Raw genomic sequence first — 24,663 nt, forward strand, 5'->3', positions numbered from 1 at the left:
AACATACTCATATCGATGCTATTGCAATTGTTTAACGATAGTTCGATATATCGATCAGTTAGCATTTGGTTTGCATCACTAGTTAGCGTGTTGCCGTTTCGTGTTATTGTGCGAAAGTTTGCTCGGTTCGACGAATTTCTGAGGTAAAACTAAATAGAATTTGCGTTTACTGATTTGTTTATATATATTTATTATAAATGAGGGCGAGTAGGTTCGGTACGAAGGTCGCGTGTGCTCAATAGCTTCCCAACATTTGGTGTATTAGTGTTTATTTGAAGTGCGTATTATATATATCTATTTTTTTCCTTCAGTGAATTCCGTGGAAATTAGTTAAATCCGAAAATTGTGTGTTTGTTGTCTATTTCGGGACAATTTTAATTAGGCAAATATGAGCAAAAGTTGCAGCTTTACCAATACATGTAATATATGTAAATGCTGTAGATATGTAAATGATTATTTGTTCAGGAAGCAAAAAAAAATAAGCGAAATGTAATATAATTTACATTAATTTCAATTGAACCTGTAAAGTGTATAGACACAGATCACTATATTACATTATATATAAAAAAAAAAAACATATTTCTAATGTAGTATACACCTGCTTATGTATGTATGAATGTATATATATACATATTGCTAAAAATATGTTGCTGCACAACAACAACAGTAGCATAAACACTTTTTCTACTACCACACATGCACATGCAAATATACATATACATGTATTTGTGTACTTTAGCTATATATTCTCCGATTATAGCACGACGACGTCACCTCGCAGGCAGAGCAACAACATCTGTTCAAATCAACTCCCAGAGTTTCAATTGTTTAAAAGATATACAGATATATATGTATATATTTTAAATAGATCTGTGTATGCTATTATTTATACAACTGTATGGACTAAAATCTGAATAAAAAATGTTAGGATCGTTTTATATGATAATTAGAATTCTAAATTAATTCAAAACTGAAACGAATAGTTAGTAATATTTAATAATATGGAACAACTGCACGCAAACGGTATTCAAATGCCAAGGGGATTAGCAAGGTACGCTGTGCATGACGCAGTCAACTTTAAAGAGTTGCAATAGTTGTTCGCCCAATGACGTCATATGATAAGAAAACAAGTGTTTGTTCAAACTTTTGTTGTGTCTGGCCTCAGTTGTAATTATGACTTAATTTCGAGGCAATAACAAAAGAATAAATAAACAGGAATCTAGCATAGCTTGACTGAAATTACATACCTACGTCTTTCGCTAATGGAATTAGCAAATTGAAGGCGTTGTCGCAGTTGCTGTGCTACGATATACCCTTTAGACAGCCAATGGTTAAAGAGATACCGATAGACAGTTGATTGAATTTCCAATCTGTTTGCTCTTATAAGCTCGAAGTCGAATACTTCCGGTTGCGGTTGCGACTCGGCTTCTGCGCCCACTTGCTGGCAGTCACTGCTGTCTCTGTTTGGGTGGGGAAAGCCGCATTCCAACAGTCGAGTTAAGCTCTGTAATGTTGTTGTTGTTGCAACTCTTGTTAACTTCCCATTCGACCAAACACATGACATCGTTGCTTCATATACGTAATTATCAGAATGATGTACTCAAATATATATACATATATGTATGTATGTGTATCCTCGTGTCTGTCGTTGCTTATCAGCGCAACAAGTTGGCAATTATTGACGAAGCGTCTAATTGATGTAGCCGCATGTCAGTGCAGCAAACAAATTAATGTTGGTATACCCATATATATATATATGATTGCCCATTGTATGTCGTCAATGGAGATTTAAATTGCAATTGTCACATGAATTGCTGAAGGCTCCATGAGAAGCTCTCAATTAAAACATATCTTTTTATATAGAGACTTTTTACTCTGTGAGCATCTAAATGATTATATAAAGAATCTCTATATTGTCCAGGGTATATATGTAGTTCCTCTATAGTCTCTGAGAAAACCATAACCATGCCAATTAATCGCCTGGCCTTGCTCTCTGTTGATGTTTCGTTCACTTATTTCGAAATGCGGGCACATAAATTACGTGGACCATGCTCTCTCGATCTCTGGGGCTCTGTATGTGACTCATCAGCATCGGTGTATGCTATTTTTAGCTTTTTTGTCAGTTTAGGGCTATCCTATCTTGCTAATTTTCTATTGTGCATTGTTAATTGTTTATTTGGTATATTTCTTGCAGCTTTTTCAATCACGTGCATTTATAGGAATATTTGGATAACAACAAGATGAGCAAGTCTACGGGCAATGCGCCGCCGTTCACATACGTTCCACCGCCATCGGCGCCCCCATCCTATCTGGAGGCCGTTGGCGGAGTGAAGCCAGTAGGTCCATACACGCCAGTTGTAGCGCCTGCTACCGCCGGGGGTACAAATATACTGACGACAGTTGTGCCCATTGGACGGACTTCCACACACATGATATGCCCCTCATGCCATGCGGAGATTGAGTCGACAACACGCACAGAGCCGGGCATGATTGCCTATTTGTCCGGTTTTGTAATTGCATTGCTTGGGTAAGTGCGCCAGAGCAATTCTCTCATATTCCCCAAATTTATCTGATGGTAAACCTTTTTTAATTGCAGTTGCTGGCTGGGCTGCTGCTTGATACCTTGTTGCATTGATGACTGCATGGACGTCCACCACACGTGCCCCAACTGCAAGGCATATTTGGGACGTTATCGGCGATAAATTTCTGCAACTTCTACTGCTGCTTTACACACAAACACACTCCCACAAACTCACAGACAGCTATACATATGGAACGAGGAGAGAGATGGAGAGTTAAATTTAAGCGATGTTCTGCCTTTTTCATTAAATTGTAATAATAACACCTGGATTCCATGGCCAAAGGGAATACAAGCGCTTATCTCTAATCTAATGCTAATCCTTGCTAAATTGCTCATGCTCTATGCACTTAATTGGTAGCTCGAAATTACATTTAGTTTGCCAAAAATATTTGTATAAAAATATTTTAGTTATTTAAATTTTAAATATTCGGAAAACATGTAACTCTCTTTGGAAGCTTTTGAATAGTGTATTCTAATATTTATGTAAATATTACACCCAATTGTCCAAACACTTGGTTATGCGATACCATTTGTCCAGTAATAACATCCTAATGTCATGTTCTATATGTTTTCAAAAGTGACGTAATGATTAAATGAATTTTAAATGGATTGATTTTCTAATGCTGCAAACACACAAAATAATTTAAATCACAAAAAGACAGCATCTACAAATATTTTTGTAATTTACCTGCGAAATTGTCTTCAAATGCGATATACTTAAGGCATATTTGTTTATAAACTGATCAATAACATCCATGTCAAACTTCTTTATAATAAAATCTAAAAATTAAACAAATAAATACAGTTCTTGTTTTTGGTTTGGCTATAACTCCCCTTGGATTCGGTATGTGAATTTTGATAGACTTAAGCTGCCCAATAAAAACATCAGATATTTTCATGTATTCTATTTATAAATTGTATTCTTTGTATAATTGTAGTTCATTAGTTTCGCATAACATACTCTTTTGCTTTTGTTTTTTAATTGTTTTTTTCTTTTAACATGTCAAACTCTGTACCTCGATTTATAAGTTTAGATAACATTGTACACCACGCACATACTCTTAACTTGATTTACATAGTAAGTATAATATATGATGTAAATAAACACTTATTCGTCACACTTTTCTTTGTCTCGCATGCATTTAACAAATCTTGTGGTGTACTCTCTTTTTAGTTTATTATTAATTTTATACATATATATATCTCTATGTATATGTTTTTTAACATGATTTACATACAAATATACTGCATGGAATATTCCGTTTTAAATTTGTTTTGTTGCTATTACAGAAAAATCGTAATAAACTCTGAAGAACGGAAAACACGCTCGTCGTTTGCCCTTTGTAAAAACTTAAATATACAAAAATTATATACTCTACTAACTAACCATATATACAACATATATCCATTTATATCTATATATGCCTTATATATGTATATACTTTTGCCTTACATGAATGCCTGTGTATGTGTGTATGTGTATAAACAGTTTCATTTCATAATATAGTATGGATTTATTCATTCATTTGTAATGCATTTGAATTGTTAACATTGTTCACCACGTTTTGTTTTTGTTTTTGTTTTTCCTTTTGTTTTAATTTGTATATGTATCTGTATCTGTATTGTTTGCTTTAATTGCTATCTTCTTTAGCTTGTATATATATTTTATTTATATTTATGAATGCGTAACGCCTTAAGGTAATATTTTAGTTGCTTCTTGATAGGTTGATATCTTAAGTGTCCGCTCATTGATTGAACTAAAACTAAATGTTTAAAAAAAGCAAACGTAACCAGATCAAGTATTAGGCTTTATAATACTCTCTCTCCTGCTGCTGTATCGCTTAATTAAAATAAACTGAAGCACATTGGATAAAACTTGGCTATTTACAGGGTATACGCGAGTAATGACAGTAAATACTGTAATTTAGACTATGGGCGCCCCATTGGAATTTGAAGTTGATTTGGCCGTCTTCACCAAGCACGACTGCGAGTTGTTGCCCATGCTGGACCCGTCCAGGCTGTCCAGATCGAGTGCCGTATCAATCATGGTCGTGTCGTGCAGCATGCGCAGCCGATCAGCCGACTTGACCTGCTCGGCGCCATCGCCTCCAGCCTTGCGGTGGCCATGCCCATGCGCATGGCTGTGCACGCCCCCGCCGCTGCCGCCGCCCACAAACGAGGCGCTTACTGGATCGTCCAGGTCGAGATCGTCGCTGAGCAGCGTCGATGACAGCACCGTGGACGCCTGTATCCGCTCGTTGTGCTGGCGCTGTTGCTGAGCCTGCTCGTCAATGATGTTCGAATAGACGTGCAGGGCGGCATCTGTGGACGGTGACACGGCCACTTGGGGCACATTACTGTACATGTTCTCCGTCTGTGAGACGGACTTGGCCAGGGCATGCTGTTCGCCGTTGATGGCAGCTGCCAGGAGAGCAGCGCCCGCAGAGGGCTTATGGTTTTCGCCCAGCCCCGGTGAGCTGACCAGCCCTGCATCAAAGTCCACGTCAAACAGATTACTGTAGCTGCCGCTGCGGTTGCGGTTGCGCATCTCACGCGCCTTACTGGAAGCCGCAATGGCGGCCACCGCGGCGACTACCTCTGTGCCGCCTACAACAACAACATCCGCATTGTCCAGCTCATCCTCACTGCCGGCTGCGGCCAATTGATTCTCATAGGCCAAATCTTCGACTGCCGAGGCGCCGTTGGACAGCTGTCGCTGCTTGTGGTGCCGGAATTGACGCGTCTGTGTGGCCGTCGGCTGTGTGTACGCCGGCATGTCCATCTGGGCCAAAGGGATCTCGTTGTCAACGAGCTGGGCTAGACTATTGGAATTACCTGCGAACGAGATGTTCAACGATTAGTCCCAAATTATACCTGGATTGCGTTTTATGTATCTATATATATATATACATATATAAATACATATATATATATACACATATGAAAATGCATACATAATTAATGTGAAACATTTAAAATGTTAAAACTCTCATTACAACAAATTTGACAACTAATTAAAAGTTCGTATTTTAATTTTCAAAATAGTTTTTTTCGCTAGTGTTCACTGCTCGTGTGGTTGGTGGTTTTACTCTTATTTTTTGTTGGTTGTTGGTGGTTTCGCTGCTGGTTTAACAAACTATTCAAATATGCAAACAATTGAAAAATGCTGAAAAAGGCGGCAAATTAAAAATGAAATAGATAGTAAAATGTAGCCAATGCACAAAACAACTCAAACAAATAAAGTTATATATGGGATTTGAGCCGATGACACTGTCGATGCGGCATCCTTTGCTGGCCAGTTTGGTGGGCGTAAACATAATTAAAAATATATAATTCAATTTGATAATCGCTTAAATCAATAAATGGCCAATGGCAATGAATAATAAATAGATTCATGAGCTATGATTTGTGTCATTTTATATAAGTAGAGAGAGAACGCCTAATGAATGTGTTCAATGCGGTGCCAATTGAAATAGATGAAACAATTCAAAGCATGCTCCAACAATTTTACGTATTTTTAATGAAATATTCAAATATGCCAATGCGTAAATTATAACACAAATTTAATTGCTAAAGAATGTACAACGATAAAACGTCGGGTATCGAGGTCTGTTTAGATATGTGATATGGAAATATATATGTTATGGGGTTTGTATATTTCTGTATTTATATAAGCAAATCATAAGCAATTCGTGTGAATTGTGTTCACATTCTTTTTTTTTTTTTTTTTATAGAAAATAACATATACAAGGCTAAGCAACAAAAGACAGCTTTAAAATGATATTGTACAGGGTATTCAAACGCTTGTATCTTTAGCTAATCGCGCTATACAAAATGAAAAAAGCAAAGTACACAGATATCGGATTGGATTGGTATACAAATATATTATAGCACAATCCTTGCTTTTGAAAAAAGCATTTAAAGCGTTGTTAAATTTACTCGAATTTAATACTTTTTTTTTTTGCTATATTACTTTTACCATTACATAAGTTGAACAACAGAAAAGGGAATTATTACTTTCGTGTTGTGGAGGCAACTCACCCAATTGAGGCATTTAGCATGAGGCATTTATGTTTTACTCTAGTTTTAAGCGGCCCTCGAAAGCTTTCCCTCAATTGCATATAGTTTTTAGTTGCAATTTTGATTGGTTAGCAATTTGTTTGTTTTGTTATTATTTTATTTTCGAGTTGATCAATAACAAGACATAAAAAGTTTTATGTTCGATTTTTTTTTTTTTTTGTTAGTTTCCATAGTCACAAGTTGTATTGAAAGACATAAAAAAGAGTTTGGCATTAGTGTACAGGGGTTGTGTATATATGTGCATAAATAACCAAGAGAAAAATCATCATGATAGTATTAACTTGTAGTTGCTGTTGTTGTTGCCTGTTAATATTATTGCTATTATTATATTTGTTTGCTTTGAATACTCGGATAGAGGAGTGAGTGGTTGGTTGGTGCGTCTGCTTGTGTGGCGCGCCTGCAATTTGAATTCATGCGAAATGATATCACGCTTAATGGAAACTCAAATATGGTGGCGATTGGCAGCGAAGTGGGGGGCTAAGAAGAAGCGCGCAAACCTTAACAAAATGGCGTCCACTCTGATTGGTCGCTGCACATTGCAGTACAGCTGCCAGTGTGTGTGTGTGTTGTGTGTATACATGTGTATATGTGTACGTGTGTGTGTGTGCATACCTGATCCTCACTTCAGCAATATGCTTCTCGTATAAAAGTCTTACTTCTCTTCCATGGGAAGCAATTCGCCGCGGCAATAGGAAAGCATTTCGCCAGTCGAAAACGTTTTGCGGCGAAACGCAGGCGTTTTCTTATTGGTCAATTGCTAAACGCTCGCAAATTTAATGATATTCAATTTCTGATTTCACTTGAGCACATTTAATGCTTCATTTTTGGTCTGTAGCATTTCGCACTGAAGTGAGTTTTGCCAGAACGCACACAAAGTTTATCTTGCCGTTAAGTGTATACTTAAATAGTAGCTGTGTGTGTGTGTGTGTATGTGTGAGTTTGTTTGTTTGTTCTGTAATTCCTTAACATTTCAATAGTTTTCATAAATACGCTAGAGTACATTTTATTGCCCAACATTTAAGTATAATTTTATAAATATGTTTGTATGGGTGTGTGTGTGTGTGTGTGTATGTGTATCAGCTGCTTATTATAACATACATAAGCATCATGCATTTATATATATATATATTCAACACGCGTGTTTTGAACATCTTCAACATACGTATGTATACAATTTTATTAACTCTTCCATTGCTAAAAGGAACTCATTTATGTATATATAATATATATATAATATTGTTAATGCGTAACATTAATAGCCTTTAAGACTGGGCACGAGCTGCTAGTGCGCCGTCCGTTTTACAGTAAGCTGACTTATTGTTCTATTGAATTTGTCACTTAAATAACTATGCTCTCCGCTGGCCATACGCATGCTATGTTATGTCTCACTATGGCCAGGATACGCTCTCTCCCCTTCGTCCACTCATTGTCGTTCTCTGTTAACATTTACAACTATGTGTTTATGTATAAATATTTGTCTCTCAGTTGTTTAAACATGTTTTTTTTTTGTTTTTTATACCCTGAACCCATTTTCAATGGGAAATCAGGGTATAATGGTTTTGTTGAAATGTATGTAACAGGCAGAAGGAGGCGTGGCAGACCCCACAAAGTATATATATTCTTGATCAGGGTGACGAGCTGAGTTGATTTGGCCCTGTCCGTCTGTCTGTCCGTCTGTCCGTCCGTCCGTCTGTCCGTCTGTCCGTCTGTCCGTATGTATGAACGCGTCGATTTCAGAAGATATAAGAGCTAGAGACTTCAAATTTTTTTTTAAAATGTCCGTAATTACAGCGCGCATATCAAGTTTATCATTAAAAATCGATAACTCATCTCGATATTTTTTTATCGATAAAAAACCTTATCGAAACCCAGTTATAAAATTATATCTTCTACACCTTTATTGCTAGAGTCTCCAAATTTTTAATGTATATGCTTATATGCAATTTATACAATTTCGGTTTTTGTTAGAATTTACGCCCCACCTCTAAATTCACCCCCTCACCCTCACTTTTGTAAAAAGCGTATTTCAAATACTAGAGACTTGTGCTTTGGCAATTACATGCATATTCATGTTATAATCATAATCTGCAAGTTTCATGAAGATCGTACGTCCATAAAAAAAGTTATTAAACAATTAAGTTCTCATAGTAAGCGCACACTGCAGCTCATGCGTGTTAATGCGTGGTTGCTTGTGTGTGTATGTGTTTGTGTATGTGTGTGTGTATGTGTGTGTGTATGCGTTTGTGTATGTATGCGTGTGAGTGTGTATGTGTGTCTGTATGCGTGTGTGTGTATGTATGCCTGTGTGTGCGTACGTGTGTGTGTGTGTGTGTGCGTGTTTCTTGTGTAAGCTGAAAGTCGCGAAAAAGTATTGAAATATCTATTGCTCCAAGGGTTCAGGGGATCTCGTAGTCGAGCAGTCTCGACTAGAGCTTTCTTACTTGTTTTTTTGTTTTTTTGTTTTAATGACATATTTGCAGTCACTTGGCAATCTGTTTACACTAATATTTATCCAATAATCCGCATGCATTTTGCACTAATAATGCATCAGTAAGTTAGTTTCGACTAGAGTTGTTTTAAAAATTACAGATCTATTAAAATTTGTTATACAACACTACACGTATCAAATTCTCGTTGAATTTTTAAAGATTTGTTTAGTTAATATTCGTTGTAAAAACAAAATGTGGTTTCTTCTCTTTTGTTCTCAATAAATGGCAGTTGTTTGGCTATTTTTATAAATTGTTTGCTAACGGTTTTTGTTTCATTTTGTTGTTTGCGTTTCGTATTTGAGTTCATTCAATTGAAACCTCACAAATTAAATTTCAACTAAATTGCACAAGTGACTGCCCACAATTCAAGGGCTTTTCATTTAAGTACATTTCTATATAATGTATGTATATCGTTTTTAAGAAATTAAAATCTCAATCGACTACTACGAATCGAGTCTCCACATGCAAGTGTCATCAAAATGCATTGCTCTTATAAAGTTTTTCGTTTCGGTTTTCGTTTTATTTATTTATTTTTTTTGGTTGAATTTATTTACTATTGGAGGTGGCGGCGTCGGGATATGGACTTTCAACATTTAAGTGTGTGTTAGGTGTGTTAATTGCTGCGACAACTGAAAATATATGGCCACACTGACCGCTCCGCGGCTGGATCAGATGCGGTGCGGCAGCGTGGCTCGCCTATGATATATAGGTGCTACATAAACGCAAAAGTTTGTATGAACCAAGTTTTCATTTTCTCTATTTTGTTGTTGTTGTTGTCCAGGCTTAGATCTGGGTCGGGTTCTACGAGTTATTACAACGGAGGGTTGGGTTCTGGGATTTAGTGTTGGTTGCTGGGTGTCCAAAATTTCCATAAAACAGAAATAAAATCATAAACGCGACAACCGAGCTGCAACTAGGCGTGCAAAATCCATAAAAAAAAAAAAAGAAATTAAAGGCAATGCCAACTAGAGCTACGGAAAATCAATTCAATCATCTACCCTAAAATTGTGAAATTACCAAAGCCAGTGTTGGGTAATAACCAAGGAGTTATGCACATATGTATATGCATACACAGTACGTATATGTATGTCATCAGACTATATATTTTTAGCAATTTTTCAATTTCAAAAAGTTATGTTTTTATATTATTAAATTTGTCGTTTTTTTTTTTTTTTTTTTTTTTTTTTTTTAATGATTTCTTTTGCAAAAAATTCCGTTCCGTTACGGCCTAACTATTTGCTCGCACAGCATACCTAGCCCGAGCCTGGCAGCAGTAGGAATCGGAGGCAGACTGCCAAGAGCCCAGCACGGGGCAATCCCTTAGAGCGTACAGCGTTTAACAACCAATCAATGTAGTCAGTGGCAACTGCGACCAGGTGGCGGTCACAGTCGACGGCAGTGTTTGCTTGGGAGCTGCGAGCTGCGTACTAGGACGAGTCGCTGCCCGCGGCATCCTCGATAATCGAATTGAGATCGATGTTGAACGAATACTCGTACAGGTTCGAGTAACGATCGCGCTCCTTCCATGGCGATCGGTGATTCATATAAAGATTTCGTTTACTAACACGAAAGATCTGGCTATCCTTGATCGACTGATCGTCGTCGCAGGGTTCGCCGCCACCGCCAAAGTCGCACTCTCGAATGGTCAGCCGATTGGTCGGTGACTTCAGCTCGAACATCACCTCCTGATGCTTGTAGCGCGGACGCATCGGCAGCGGATGATAGCCGGCAATGTTGACCTTTTGCGAGTCCACCGACTGCGTCGATTGCCGGCGCATGCTGCGCGCCGCCTTTGGAAACGGATAGTTGCTGACGCGCTGCGGGGAATAGTACTTGAAGTCGCTGGGCGCCGGCGGCTGTGGCGCCGCTGTGTGTATTGTGGTCACCGTGCTGTTGCTGGCCGAGATCGCAGCGCTGCCCTGCAGCTTCAGCGTCGAGGGTCGTCGTGGCGCCAGCGCCGGCGCCGTTGCCATCGATGCCGAGGTGGGCGCTGTCGTCGCCGACGATGAGGAGCCGCCGCCACCGCTCGCTGCCGCCGCCGACACGCTGCCAATGGCGGTTGTCTGCTGGGCGTGCACGTGATGGTGGAGCAGCGGCAGCGGCGAGTTGCGTGCATCGTATGATGGGGTCAGCGGCAGGTGCAGCGAGCGCTTTAAGTTCAGCCGATAGGAGGAAGTCGCAGGCGAGCGTTGCAGCGAGGGCGGCGTGGCCAGCCCACTGGCGAGAGCCTCCTGCTGCAGATGCAGCTGCAGCTCTGCAGCCAACAGCTGTTGCTTCTGATGCGGTTGTGTTTGTGTTTGTTGTTGTTGTTGTTGGTGTGACTGGTGTTTGAGTTGTTTGTGTTTGTTGGCTTTGAACTGATGCTGTGCGCTAGCTGGCAGCAGTGTTTGCAGCGAGCAGCGTTGACTCTGCTGCCGACGCGACTTGGACTTACCGTTTTGCAGCATGTCGTAGCTGGGCGGACGATCGAAGCCATTCCCAAGACCATGTCCATGGCCGTTGACAGCGCCACCAGATGCGGCGGCCACCCCGTTGCTCTCCAACGTCGAGGAAGAGGGATTTGACTGATTGTTGGCGGTGTGATTATGTGATGAGTGGTTGATTGTTGATTGTAGTAGTAGTTGTTGTTGTTGTTGTACATATATTTATATGGTTGTTCGTGTTTATATATATGCAAATATATATTTAACGAGTTGTTACCAAAATCAATATTGACCAAAAACCAAAAAATGAAAGAGGTAGAAAAAAAACAGAGCGTCAAATATGAGGTGCATAGAAGTTCATTATATGAGAGAGAGAGAGAGAGATAGATAGATATAGAGGAGGAGATTGAGACTGAGATTTGATAAGCAAGCACAGGTGCCGAGACATTTAGATTTCAATTAGGATGGAGTTGGATGGACGTGCTCAAATTGGAATGCTGCATTTACTGCTTACCTCGTCATAGAAGCGCGGCTTCAGCTCAGCGCCGGCACCACCAATGCTTACACCGCCACCAGCACCACCAATGCCACTCATGCTGCCCAGCATGGGCTGCGCTGTGGTTACCATTTGGGAGGCGCTGATCACATCGCTCAGGGCATGCCGCGGACTGGAATGATGCATCTGCTGTATGTACTCATCCGTAGCTATGCCGCGCCTGTTAAAGTGTGAGTGTGAGTCAGTGAGTCAGTGTGAGTGTGTGTGTGTGTGTGTGTGTTGCGGAGACAAATTGTTCAGTTTAACAAATGATGCAATTCATGGCAGGCAGCATAACATTAATTTACCTGTCAATCAGCGAGGGTGTCATGGGACCGCACAGGATGTGGCAGCAGTTCAGGCAAATATTGCCGCGTGAATAGGGATTCTGAGTGCGCGGCCCGCCCTTCGACGAGAACGAGCCTTTGAGCTGTGCGCAAGTAAAGATGTATGAGATTGTATTTAAGAGATTTAAGAGACGGCAGCACAGCTATTCGGGGCACTTACATCCTCGTTCGTTGTTTGATCGCTGGTGGTCAGATATGTGTGAAAGCCAGCCAGTCCAATCACCGACCAAATGGAGAAGAAACAAATGAACACAACAATCACAGTGAAGGGCGCCTTCTTTATTACTTTGAAGACCTCCTGTTCCGTTTTCATCACTGTCCAAATCGTATATATATCAACATTGAATTGATTAATTTATGCTGGCCTTATCTGAGCGAACAGCTTGATTTGATTTACTCACATAAAACTAAATGCGTCACAGAGCACGAGAATATAAATACGGCTAAAAATGCCAGTGAGACTAGAAACAAATAAAAGAACCGATAATTTCGCTTGCCCACGCAGTTGCCCACCTGGAAAGAGAGACAAATTCTTTATTGGAAAATTTCTCATCGCACAAAGCCTGCATTATGCCCCAAACCCCGTCACACAATAAGGTTAATTGCCCTTTCATCGGCCCCACGCCCCCCGTTCGCAATATAATTGGCGCCAAAATGAAATTACGCGTTCCGTACAACGCCGAGAAATGCCTCAATTTTAATTCTCCCTTCGCTCTTTTTTTTTTTTTTTTAGTTAGACCACCCGCTGCTTTAAGGCCCGAAATGGCACGAGGCGGCGCGCGGCGACCTTCAGCGCTGACAGCAGTGCCAACAGCTCATAATCAAGCCGGCTGGCTGTGCGGCCTGGAGTGGTGCGCCGCGGTGGCTTAGCAGGGCTGGGTGGTGGTGCTTCGGGTCGTCCGAACGAACGCAACGCTCAGCAAATGAAAAATTCAGAGCCCAATCTACGGCGGCATGTGGGTGGCGCCAGCTTAAGGTATGTACAACGCTTTGGCTCGGTCAAAGCATACCCTGTAATTGGTGAATCACTAGTGAGAGCAGAGCTTTATAACAGAGAAACTGAATTTTGTATGCAGCGTTAGCAATCGTCGCTATCCTCTTAGTCTGGCACTCTTAACATCCCAGTCGTGGCTAACTAGTGAAGAGACTAACTAAGCAGCTGCTTAAATAGATATCGAGATAAGCCTCAACTACTATTTATTCGAGAGGGTATAAGAATAACGATGCCAACGTTGCCTGAAAAAGCGCGTTGCACTTAATGCAACATGCCCCTAACACACACACACACAGACACACAGCGAGAGACTCACAAGCTAGAAAATCAGAGTGCGGCTACTTAAGTATGCGTATAAAAGTCTATGTATGTCTCTATCTCTCTCTCTCTATCTCGCTCTGTGTGCTTTGTGTGCAGCGGTTTGTTTGTTCGCTCCACCACCCGCCACATCTTGTTGCATCTTTGAGGCGCTCGCGGGGAATTCGCATTTTGTGCTGCCTGCGCGACAGCAGAAAAAAACTCAAATTGGGTAGTACTCGACGGGGTGACTGTGTGTATCTGTATTAGTGTGTGTGTGTCTGTTTATTTTTTGCTGGCAAAGCTCTGCGGTCGACCAGCAGCAGGCAGCAGCATTGCAGTCAGAACATGAGCTGCACAAATTATTTTCTCAACTAGCTCAGCAGTTGGGCGCAGGAATTGGGTTAAAGTCAGTGAAAGTTGTTTTCGATGGCCCACATTTGCAATGTCAGAGGGCCACAGGGACTCGCACTTACCCAGGGACAGTGGTGATCGAAGCGATCCACGCAGTTGTCGCACAGGCTGCAGTGCGAGGCGCGCGGCGGCCTGAAGATCTTGCAGGTGAAGCAGTATTTCAGTTTGACCGTCTGGCCTTTGACGAGCACCTCCTTGGTGCGGGGCGGCGGCCGGTATGTGGGGCTGTTCAGCGAGTTTGGCACTTCTGCGCAGGCGGCATGGCGGCAACGGAACGGAACCGGATGTGCGCGTCGGCGTCGGCGTCGTCGTCGTCGTTAGCGTTGGCGTTGGCGTCGGAAATGCAGCATCAGCAGCGACAGCGACAGCGACAAAGTCGTTGTTGACATGCAAGTAAAAGGGAGAGAAAGAGCAAAAGTTTTCTCATTTTAAATATTTTCCAACAGCAACAACAGCAGCAGCAGCAACAACAACAACAGCAACAACTCATTAGGGTAAAGGCAGCACAGCTTTTGCCTTTGATGATTTTCATACATATTTTCTTCTGCTTTTTTTTCGCAGCTCTCTATGCCAGGACACGCTCATTACTTTTTATGTGGGGCTACACACACACACACACACACACACACACACACACACCAGCATACACATACACTCGCCAACTTAATGAAGTGAAAACAAATATATACAAATGCATAAATGCACATGTGTGTGCGTGTGTGTGTGTGTGTTTGTCTGTGGGCGTGGCAGTCATGAGCCATTCAACAGGCAAAACGACCTTGTCCACATTCGCCTCTTTGACTCTTTGACTGACATAAACTGGAAAGAGGGAATAAATGGGGGTGGTAGGAACGGGGGAGGGGAAGGGGAAGGGGATATACTCACCAATTTGCTTTTCAATATAGGCGGCCTCATCATTGGAGGCACGCGGTATAACGCCTGGATCTGTGAAGGTTGTGCGCAGCAGCGAGCTCATCGTGAAGAAATATAAGACGGCGCCCACAATGGGTATAACTGGATTGATGGTTGTCGCCAGGAAGGGGCAGCTACAAGAGAAAGAAGAAGAAGATATATATGAATGTGAGAATTAAGTATATATTTGCGTGTTGCATCAAAAGGAAAGAGAAAATTGCCAACCAAAAGTCTGATTACAGCTCAGATCCGCTCAACAAAGGTTTATATCATAAGGCATCAAAGCATTGAGGCTCTCGCTCCTTGAGTATCTGAGACTGGGCGAGTTAATATAAGCTTTGATGAACTCAGCTTACATTTATGCAACTCTCTGCTATCCTACAGAGACTCTGCTTTAAGTATCTGCGGAGAGTGAGGTCAGCTCAGCCCAGCCCAGACCAACTCAAAGATGCATGCAAATAGCTCCAGAGGGTTTTTGGCAATGCCCCAAATGCCGCTCGCCCGCACAAATATGCAACAAGGGAATTTTATTGAGCGCCGTCCAGGCGCCAGAAATAAGGCAACTGTGGCACGAAGCATGTGTAACCCAGCGGGAATTGTTGTGGAACGCTTAGCGACAATGATGCTGCTGCCCAGCATTGTTACATTATGCCGTCCGTGCGTGCTACCGATTTGTGAATAGCGGTACACCCACCCACCCACACACACACACTTGCACCCGCCTGCTGACAGCGCCCCAAGAGATGCGAGCATAATGAAAATAATGTGTGACAAGCCCCAGAGCTCAGCTTTGAATTGCAGCTGCATTTTGGGGCCAGTCGAATGTGGGACCGTCAGCAAAACTAACCGAAAATAGTTAAATACATTTGTCATGACAATGGCTAACAGAGCCGTCCCGCCACACACCTTCCGTAAGTAAACGCACACACACACACACACACACCCATATGCACATAGCGGGAAAGCATTCAGAAAATGTTTTTCCTCGCATTCAGCTGGCAAATCGCTGACAATGGCACATAAAAAAGGAAGCCACCATCGCATTCTCTGTGTGTGTGTGTGTGTGTGTGTGTGCCACCTTTTAGCGATTTGCATTGCGAGCGCGTTGAACGGAATACAATTTGGCCATAGCCCACGGGCAGATGCAGGCGCACCTGGGAGGCAGGAGGCAAGCAGGAGGCAGGCATGCAGGCTGGCAGGTAACTGTAATAGGAACAGACACTGCCACAGCAATGGCAACTCCAACTGCAACAACCAACAGCACTTAAAAGCATAGAAGATATTGTAATGCCCATAGGTTGCCACCGCCGTTGCCAGCTCGACTGTGCGCTAATATAAGGCATGCAATGAAAATCTCGAAAAAAAAAAAACACACACACACACACAAATAAAGGAGATTCAGCTACAGCATGTCGAAGATGAAATGCTCTCACACCGATGCTGCTAGATGTTGAATATATTGATTTCCAAATAAAACCAGTCTCCGATTCCATAGAGATAAAGCTAAGGCCACGTCAACTTGTCTCTTGATCCCATTCCTGACTTTACTCTTACAAGTTTCCTGAATATTTGTACTCTACTGCAAGCAAAGGGTATTCAAACGTGCAGTGCATGCCACGTCGCGACGTTGCAGCTTCCGTTCTTGGCTTTTCGGCAGCGCATAAATTTGGATTGTAAGTCTAAGGCGGCAACAGCAACAATAAAAAAAAAACCCCGAGTACTCCAATTCTATTTCTTTATGTTCGCTATTTGAGCGTGTGTGTGTGTGTGTGTGTATGTGAGTATTTACACCTACACATATGCAATTTCCTTGGCGCTATTGAAACGAATTCGTGCAGAAAATGTTGAGCATAATTTTTTCTAATCGTGCACTGTTGGAAATCGCATCATTATGTACCTTTCCCACATGTGAACAAAAACCAACAGCACGCTGCATTACCTACACCCCTCTCCCCTCTCTCCTCTCTCCATTCTCTCGACTCTCTACTCCCTGCTCACGCCCTGCCAATACGGGATTTTATGTGTATTTGTGCTACGTGACGTATACATTATTTGCTAGGCTACCACAGTGTAGGCATTGCGTATACGCCACGTCTGCAACTAAATGCATACCTCCATATACCTCTATGCATGCATGTGTGGAGCGAAGCTGAACGCATGCAAGCACCTATAGCAATCTATTTATTTAACAACGCATGTTTATTTAACAACTCGAACTAACACTGCAATTGCTATTGTTATTAAACCAAAGCAGAGCTGATTAAAAGCTTTGATTTCCTCTCCTCAGAGAGTTGAAGGCGTTTTAAGATGCACTCAACTCAAATTTAATTAAGTGTTGCATCGATAATCCAATTATATTTTGGCGCTTATGGCACGCTTTTTGCTTTCCAATTACCATGTAGCTCAAAACGAATCGAATAACTTCGCTCTTAATCGGATTAGATCTGCGAGCAGTTGATTCATTTGACCCTTAACCTAGAGATTTCCAATTTAATTTTTCGTTCTCTTTTTCAATGTCCCTGGAATGACGAATCAAAACAAAGCTACATTTATTTCAAAATCTGTGGACGAGCAATAGATGGACGCAGAGGAATCAAAACCGAAAAGCATGCAAACTTTAATCCCTTTGCTCAAGCAACGACAAATATCCTTTGCCCGACCAAGCATAACGCATACGCTACGTTGCACAGCAATAATTACATGCCATTGGATACGTCCAAGGCGCACTACAGACAGCAGTCAGTGACCATTAATGTGGGCGTAATTGGAAACCAAGCAGACCAGAGAGCATCAGCACACACACACCCATACACACACACACACACAGCCAGGGTCAGGGCTGGCTCTATGGCATGGCTGGGCATCCTGGCGATGCTTAATTAGCAACGTATTCATTTTGCAAACAATGCAACCACAGTCGGTTGCAAATGAGAAGCGGACAGACGGACGGACGGCCACCGGCAACTGGCAAGGGGCAATGGGCAATGGGCAACTGTTAACTGAAACACGCAATTCGTTGTGGACTGTCTGAATATACATGCATCGGATACTCACTCGAAGGCAAAGAAGAGGGCACTGGTGCCAGTAATCAGGATGCACGTCAAGTAAAAGACACCCGTGTGCGGTGCGGACATTAGCAATCCATCGCAGTAGAATTTATTGCGTCCGGCAAACAGTTCCCATTTGCGTGTGACGCGCTGGTTTGGTGCCATGTTACTGCAACAACAACAGCAGAGCAGATTCATTGGATCGCTGCTGGTTACGAGTTTGGATTAGGAGTGGGGAATGATTTCGGCTGCTTGTGGGTGGCTCCAATGGGTTATCTTTCGAGTTGCAGTAACAAGAGGAGATTGCTATTGCCGTTGTCGCTGCTGATGCTGCTGCTGCTGCTTCTTCTTATGCAGCTGTTGGTGCTGCTAATGTGGGCCAACGTTGTCCGGGGATCGTGCGGTTTGGTGGTGGTGATGAAGCCAATTCGTTGCGAGCCTGCCCAGTTGCGTTAATGGACAAACGCTGACACTTTAGAAACTGCTGTGGCTGCTGCTCTCGTTGCTATAGTTGACGAATCGAAATTGTGACCGATGCCTCCTCGCCTGCTTTTGCTCGTCGTGTCACAGCGGCGTGCTCATGTGTAGCTGTTGATGGGCGGCAATGGCGGCAATGGCGGCAACTTCTTCCAGGGCCAGAGTCATGCAAATTTCCCAGTTGGCTCTGTTGCCACGCCCAATAGTTGCAAGTGCGCCCCGTTGGCGATTAATTCATGCGTTAAATTCAACAGCACAGTTTTAGCCGAAAACTTTCGCTTCTATTTGGTAGTTGGTCCTTGGCTTCCACTTGGCTGGCTTTGCTTTGCTTTTATCGTGTTTTCTTGTTTTCTTGTTTTCGACTAATTTCTCAGTTGCGTGTGTCAGTTCGTGTAGCACAGTGTAAAAGGTAAAATGTAATCAAAATGAATGTCTGCTCGCGCTGTCTATATGCCCGCGTCCGGTAAACGCTCATTCAATTCCAAAAGCAATTTCGTCCACTTTGTTCTGTTGTGCACAGTTCGCGGCGGCATCAGCCACATTGCGTTTCCCTTCTCTCTTTCTCGCTCGCTCGCTCGCTCGTCTGCCCACTCTCTCGCTTTCGCTCTTGCTGCTCTGGCCGCTCCACGCGCCTCATCCGCGCGCAGCTTTAATTAAAGCAGCGCGGCTGTCATTTCTTAGCCTCCCGCCTTTTAGCCGCCCGCTGCGCTTACTCCTCGTCTTCGTCTTCGCCTTCGTCTGCGTCTTGGTCGTCGTCCTGGCGCTCTCTGCAACAATTATTCGCTTGGCTTTGTTAACATTGCCTGCAATTCGCTCCGAGATTCGTCTGTCCGCCCGTCCGTTTATGATTCAATTATCCGCTGCACGTTGCCCGGCGCCCCAAAGCCAGCTCAAATCGACGCAGCTGCTGCGGTGCTGTAAAGAGAAGACCGAACCGTGCATTGAATTAGAAACTGAGAGCGGGTGAAAGCAAATATAATCATTAAGTTATTTTGATTAAGAAGAACTTTGGCAAAAGCGCCAAAAGGAATCCAAACAAAAGAAAAAAGAACAAGTAGACGCTAGCAAATGTTTTTTTAATACTACATTTCTGGACGAAGTTCTCTTCGTTCGTATTTTCGTTTGCTCTATTCCATTCTACTACTCCATTTGTCTGTCTGTCTAAATGAATGAATGCACACAGTCAAGTGAGTTATTCAAATTACTCATTGGCTCATCATAACGGTCGTTTGTTGAATGGGACAACTTGTTTGTGTTCTGAATAAGCAACTAGATTGGCTGGCAGATAAAATACTGGCGTCATCAATTTCATTTTGTAATATATATCTATTATTTTGGATAAGTAGATGCACAGTGCATAAACAGTCCATAAATTAAGCGAATTAGGTTGACAACACAAATACACACACATACACACACACACGCACATTCATTGCTGTTGCAACTGTAATGCGCTTACTCGCTGTACATCCTCGCGTTTTCGGCTGCCACATAAATTTCGCTAATAAAGTTAACCATACGCACCGTTGTACAATTGCGATTTTCGCTAGCTCTTTCCCTCTCTCTCTCTCTCTCTCTGTCTCTGTGTTGGCAATTGTTATCTTAAGGCAAACAGACATAGAGAACGCCATAAACTAGCACACATGCAAACAACAACAGCAAATGGAATGAGCAGAGCCAGCGAGAGGGGCGTGCCTGGGTCGGCAGGCGTGGCAGAGACATTGCCATTGCTGTTCTACGTTAATTAGGCGCACGTCGTCCATTAAAAGTGCCAGAGGAACTGTGGCAGCGGCAAATAGCGAGTTTCGTATAGCGCCAAGTTTATGCAAATTGAGCTGCAATTAAAGCTATGGCAACGGGAATAGCTAGAGCGAGAGAGAGAGAGAAAGAGAGAGAGAGAAAAGAACTTTACATACATATGCATACGTACGTGTGTGTGTGTCTGTCTATAATCTGTGGCACAACTAACGAGTGGCGACAATTAGTGGCAGCCACAACAAACGCAGTTTGATTGTCAGATTTCGCCTCATGCACAAAACAGTCAATAAACTCATAAATTGCACAAAATGACGCAAAGTGCCAGTGACAACAATAATAATAACAACAGCAACAACAACAATCGAGTATGGCAAAACAATAACAATAAAACAGCAGCAGCAGCAGCAACAGCAACAACAACAACAACAACGACGACGCTGCAAGGTTGAGTAGCACTTGGCAAACGCGACGCCGAGCTCAACGCAAATATGTAAATAAATGGCCACTTACGGCAATTCAATAGGGGCCAGCGGGCAGAGCGGAAACAGCCATTGACTATGTCTACACATGCCTGCAGGAGTGTGCATGAGTATCTGACTAAGTGTGCGTGTGTGTTATGTGTGTGGGCCACACGAATGCAAACAATATGCCAATTTTATGTTTATTAATGTAATAAAACAAAAGACAACAGCGGGTCGCGCACATGTTTGTATTATTAAATAATAACAAGCAAGCGAAGAGAGAGAGGGAGAAAGAGAGAGAGAGAGGGCATACGTAGACAGATATTAGTTACTCTCTCTCTTTCTTACTTGGGTACTGTTAAGCACTTGGCATTGTAATTGCAGCTGTGACTCCGTATGCGTATGCGTGTCGTATATTTTGTAATACATCAAACACTTGAACGCCACACAGCGTGCACTTGATGCTACAAACAGCGCGCACACACACACACACATACACTCACTCACACTTTCACTAACCGTTAGCGTTACTCATACGCATGCATGGCGAGCACACTCAACATTATGTTCTGCTGGCATTCACTCGCATGCGGCAAGTGCACTCGCCCGCCTGCCACGTGTCCAACTCTGACTCGGTCGCCGGGCGAGACTCAGCCTCTCTCTGCGCTCGACTGCGCTTATTCATTTACGCAACACGCCTCAAAACCATTTGCACCGCCCTCCACTTATTACGCAAACAAACAAAGCACACACACACACACACTCACACACATAGACATATTAATGCCTCGGCTAGCCTGCAAATGAATAGTGAGTAGAGTCAAGTAGAGGAGAGTGGATTGAGAGAGAGCTATGAGTGTGGCTGTATGTATGTGTATGTGTGTGTAAGTACGCGGCAGTTTAAGTTGCTTTAGCTGCGGCAAGTGTTGCAAGCAACTTTCATGAGTACCAGGCAGATGCCTAGAAGTTGGCAATCAAGACAGCAGCTGTAATCCACGATCTGATACGAACTTACACTACTCACACTCACACTCACACTACTCACACTCACACTCACATTATTCGCACTGTTTGTGAAGCAATCGCTTGGAATACGCAATCAGCCGGCATTTCATGCCCATTAACTTGCATAATAATCATGCTGGTCAGGTCTCTCTTACCCAATTAGTCGATCATTAGGCTTATTTGATATCTCTACAATAATTACATAGATTGGCAATTGATTGAAAGAATTTTATGGAAATATTTATGGAGTGTGAAATAAATAAAATACATACATATATATAGACTTTGATATCATTACAGTTAAGTAAGAAGAAAATTTAGATTATGAAAAATATCTTCAAGTAAAGCGAAAGAGAGGAATATTTAACAGTGATCCAAGTATAAAACGAAGAGTCAGCATTAAGTTATGCTCCGCAATATATTCCACATCTAATCCAACATATGGTAATTATTTTCATAACTGGGTCCAGTGCTATATCATAATGGAATCTAAATCACATCACATAATTTAGTTTCTATTCAATTTTATATCCTTTAGAATACTGCTGATTGTGACAAACTGGCTAAACGTGGACGTAAGCATGATGCAGCATGGCAGTACACCCACCCACCCACACACACACAGACGCAGGCGAGACCAAAATCTGAGAACATATTTATAACAATTCCGTTGAAACAGCACAAACATTTCCTCGCTTCCGACATGGCGTTCAATTCCGTTAATGCAGCAAACCGTTGAGCGCAGAGCAGACACACAAACACGCACACACACACACACACACACACACCCACACACTAATACATTTACTTAGATTGCTTTTGTTGTTTGGCGTGAGTTTCTCCGGCGTTGTAATCGTTGCCGACGCCGCCGTGGTCATCGCTGCCGTTGCCATCAGCGTTTGGTCCGCGTTTTGCAGCACATTTTATTTCACTGCCTTTCACATGGACACAAACAGACAAACAAAGACAAAAACAGGCAAGCTAAGTTAGCTAAGCCGCTGTGATGGACTAGCAGATGTCCTGCAAGTCATTGAATAGCAAATAAGGATTATCTATATAAATATTTATGTACATAAATAAACTAAATCTGACTAGTTCAGACAAGTACCAGGCATTACTTTTTCTCATTTCACTTTACAGGGTATGAGACAAAGGGAAACTTTCGCTGCGATGCTAGTAAACCAGCAAATTTTATCCGTTGTCGCGTATGTGTGTGTGTGTGTGTGATAGTTAGTCTGTGTGCTAGTATCTGTTGTTAATCTTTGGGCATTGTTTTGCTTTAATTTCGAAATTCCTGTCCATTTGGCAGATGGCGAAACTTTTTTTTGTCCATTTGCCATTGGTTTCAGTTTCGGTTTCAGTTTGTGTAGTCCGAAACTATTCAACTATTTCTCGCTGATGAACTGTGGGGCATTCGTTTCGCTCTATTTCTATTTGCGGATGTGATACCCCAGCCCCAGCCCAGCCCCAGCCTCCGATTCCTTCTTTATCTCTGCAATGCCCATTGAGGCGCATTAAATTAATTGCCGTTTGGTTTTGCCTTCTCACAAACTTTCCGCAATTGTTGTCCGATTTCTTATCTCTGTTGCCGTTAATTTACAATCACCACCGGGCGAAATCCTTGACAATTGTTATACTAAACAAAATTGAAATTTTGTACACAATATTAAAAATATTAAATGTGTTAAAAATATTAAATAGTAAAAATCACACACAAAGTTTCTCATGGCACAAAATATTTTCAGGAAATATAATAAACGGGAAATATAGTTGTTGCTTTTTTTCGTGGCCGTGGCAAACATTTTCAATATAATTCAATTTATGGACACGTTCAGTAGGGTATTTATTTTGTTGTTGTCGTTGTTCCATTATGAACGCTTAGAGCGAGCGCACACGCAGAAAGCTGAGCTTAACCCAATTGAAAAGGAAAACCCTCCAAAAAAAAAAAAAAAAAAACAAAAAAAAAAACCATAAATGAAAACTCTTTAGAGCTGCTTTGAAATACAGCATCAGCATTTTGTGCAAAAACTTTATTTGCTCGCTCTCTCTTATTAAGAGAGCATATTGCTGTTCAAAATGTTTTTCATAATTTTTAATTAAACACGAATATAAATAGCCGTCGTGTTCATAAATTAAGCACGAAATTGCAGCGACAACAGAGAACACGAAATGTGCTTTAAGATAAGATAATACCTATAATGGATACATAAACGGCTATTAACCTGCGCTGGCAATGCAAAGTGTATTCCGATAAGCGAAAGGAGGACAACGAGCCTTGAGTGTTATTTGAACTGTGCATTAGATGCCATCGAATAGAGGAGTGTTGTTGCCTGTTACCTGGCTGCGTGTTGGGCAACATTTGCTTCAATCTGCTGCTGGCGCTCTTCAGAAACACTTTCGCTTTACTTATATAATACAATCAAGCACATTACCCACACACAAATCTATAGATGTATTTATATATATGTATGTAGCTATAGCTCAATATCTATTATGTGCAAATGTGTATTCAGCTGCTGGCTGTTTGCTTATCTCGCACGCGCTGCCGCTGCCACTGCCACGCCCACGTGCTCAACACAGAGCACAAGATTCGAGTCGACGGCGTTCTTGAGAGATTTTTACAAACGACTTGTTTGGCTGCTATGCTTTGGATTATTGCTTATAACAAGCTTTTATTTATCATCGATTTGGCATCGTTCTGATGCGAATCGTATTGCCTGAATGGCCATTGGCTATTCCATTTACGCCTGAATGCCTCACTTGCAATTTCACACTGGCAGCGGCTCCTTCGGCTCCTTACATTTGATGATACACTCAAGGCTCCAGGCGCCTTTGAGATATTG

The 24,663-nt window shown here is 42.1% G+C and overlaps 2 protein-coding genes across 4 annotated transcripts in view; one reads left to right on the top strand and one right to left on the bottom strand.

Moving 5' to 3' along the window:
• Nucleotides 1-42: 42 nt before the first annotated feature.
• LOC6581805 (cell death-inducing p53-target protein 1) lies at nt 43-3,381 on the top strand. The gene is made up of 3 exons (XM_002007491.4): nt 43-143; nt 2,195-2,527; nt 2,597-3,381. The coding sequence occupies exons 2-3, from the start codon at nt 2,241-2,243 to the stop codon at nt 2,700-2,702; spliced, it is 393 nt and encodes a 130-aa protein (XP_002007527.1). The 5' UTR covers nt 43-143; nt 2,195-2,240; the 3' UTR covers nt 2,703-3,381.
• A 694-nt stretch (nt 3,382-4,075) lies between these two features.
• LOC6581807 (palmitoyltransferase app) overlaps nt 4,076-24,663 on the bottom strand; it is a 52,855-nt gene continuing 32,267 nt past the window's right edge. For 2 of the 3 annotated variants that reach the window (XM_044009592.1, XM_044009591.1), the window contains 8 exons: nt 18,127-19,511; nt 15,046-15,206; nt 14,223-14,407; nt 12,857-12,968; nt 12,616-12,770; nt 12,417-12,538; nt 12,088-12,289; nt 10,311-11,714 (listed from right to left, as the gene is read on the bottom strand). In XM_044009592.1, coding sequence (XP_043865527.1) covers nt 10,578-11,714; nt 12,088-12,289; nt 12,417-12,538; nt 12,616-12,770; nt 12,857-12,968; nt 14,223-14,407; nt 15,046-15,206; nt 18,127-18,317 — 2,265 coding nt within the window. In that variant the 5' untranslated portion in view covers nt 18,318-19,511 and the 3' untranslated portion in view covers nt 10,311-10,577. Of the gene's footprint in view, nt 5,417-10,310; nt 11,715-12,087; nt 12,290-12,416; nt 12,539-12,615; nt 12,771-12,856; nt 12,969-14,222; nt 14,408-15,045; nt 15,207-18,126; nt 19,512-24,663 lie in introns of those variants that run through there. The other variant, XM_044009593.1, reaches the window with a different exon arrangement.

This window comes from Drosophila mojavensis, unplaced genomic scaffold (assembly GCF_018153725.1).
Source record: "Drosophila mojavensis isolate 15081-1352.22 unplaced genomic scaffold, ASM1815372v1 contig_74, whole genome shotgun sequence".
Lineage (NCBI taxonomy): Eukaryota > Metazoa > Arthropoda > Insecta > Diptera > Drosophilidae > Drosophila > Drosophila mojavensis.

Excerpts from the sequence above, each read along its gene's own strand:
- LOC6581805 (XM_002007491.4), top strand. The coding sequence starts at position 2,241 with ATGAGCAAGTCTACGGGCAATGCGCCGCCGTTCACATACGTTCCACCG. Across the intron at positions 2,528-2,596 it reads TTTGTAATTGCATTGCTTGG|TTGCTGGCTGGGCTGCTGCT; the intron begins GTAAGTGCGCCA and ends TTTTAATTGCAG.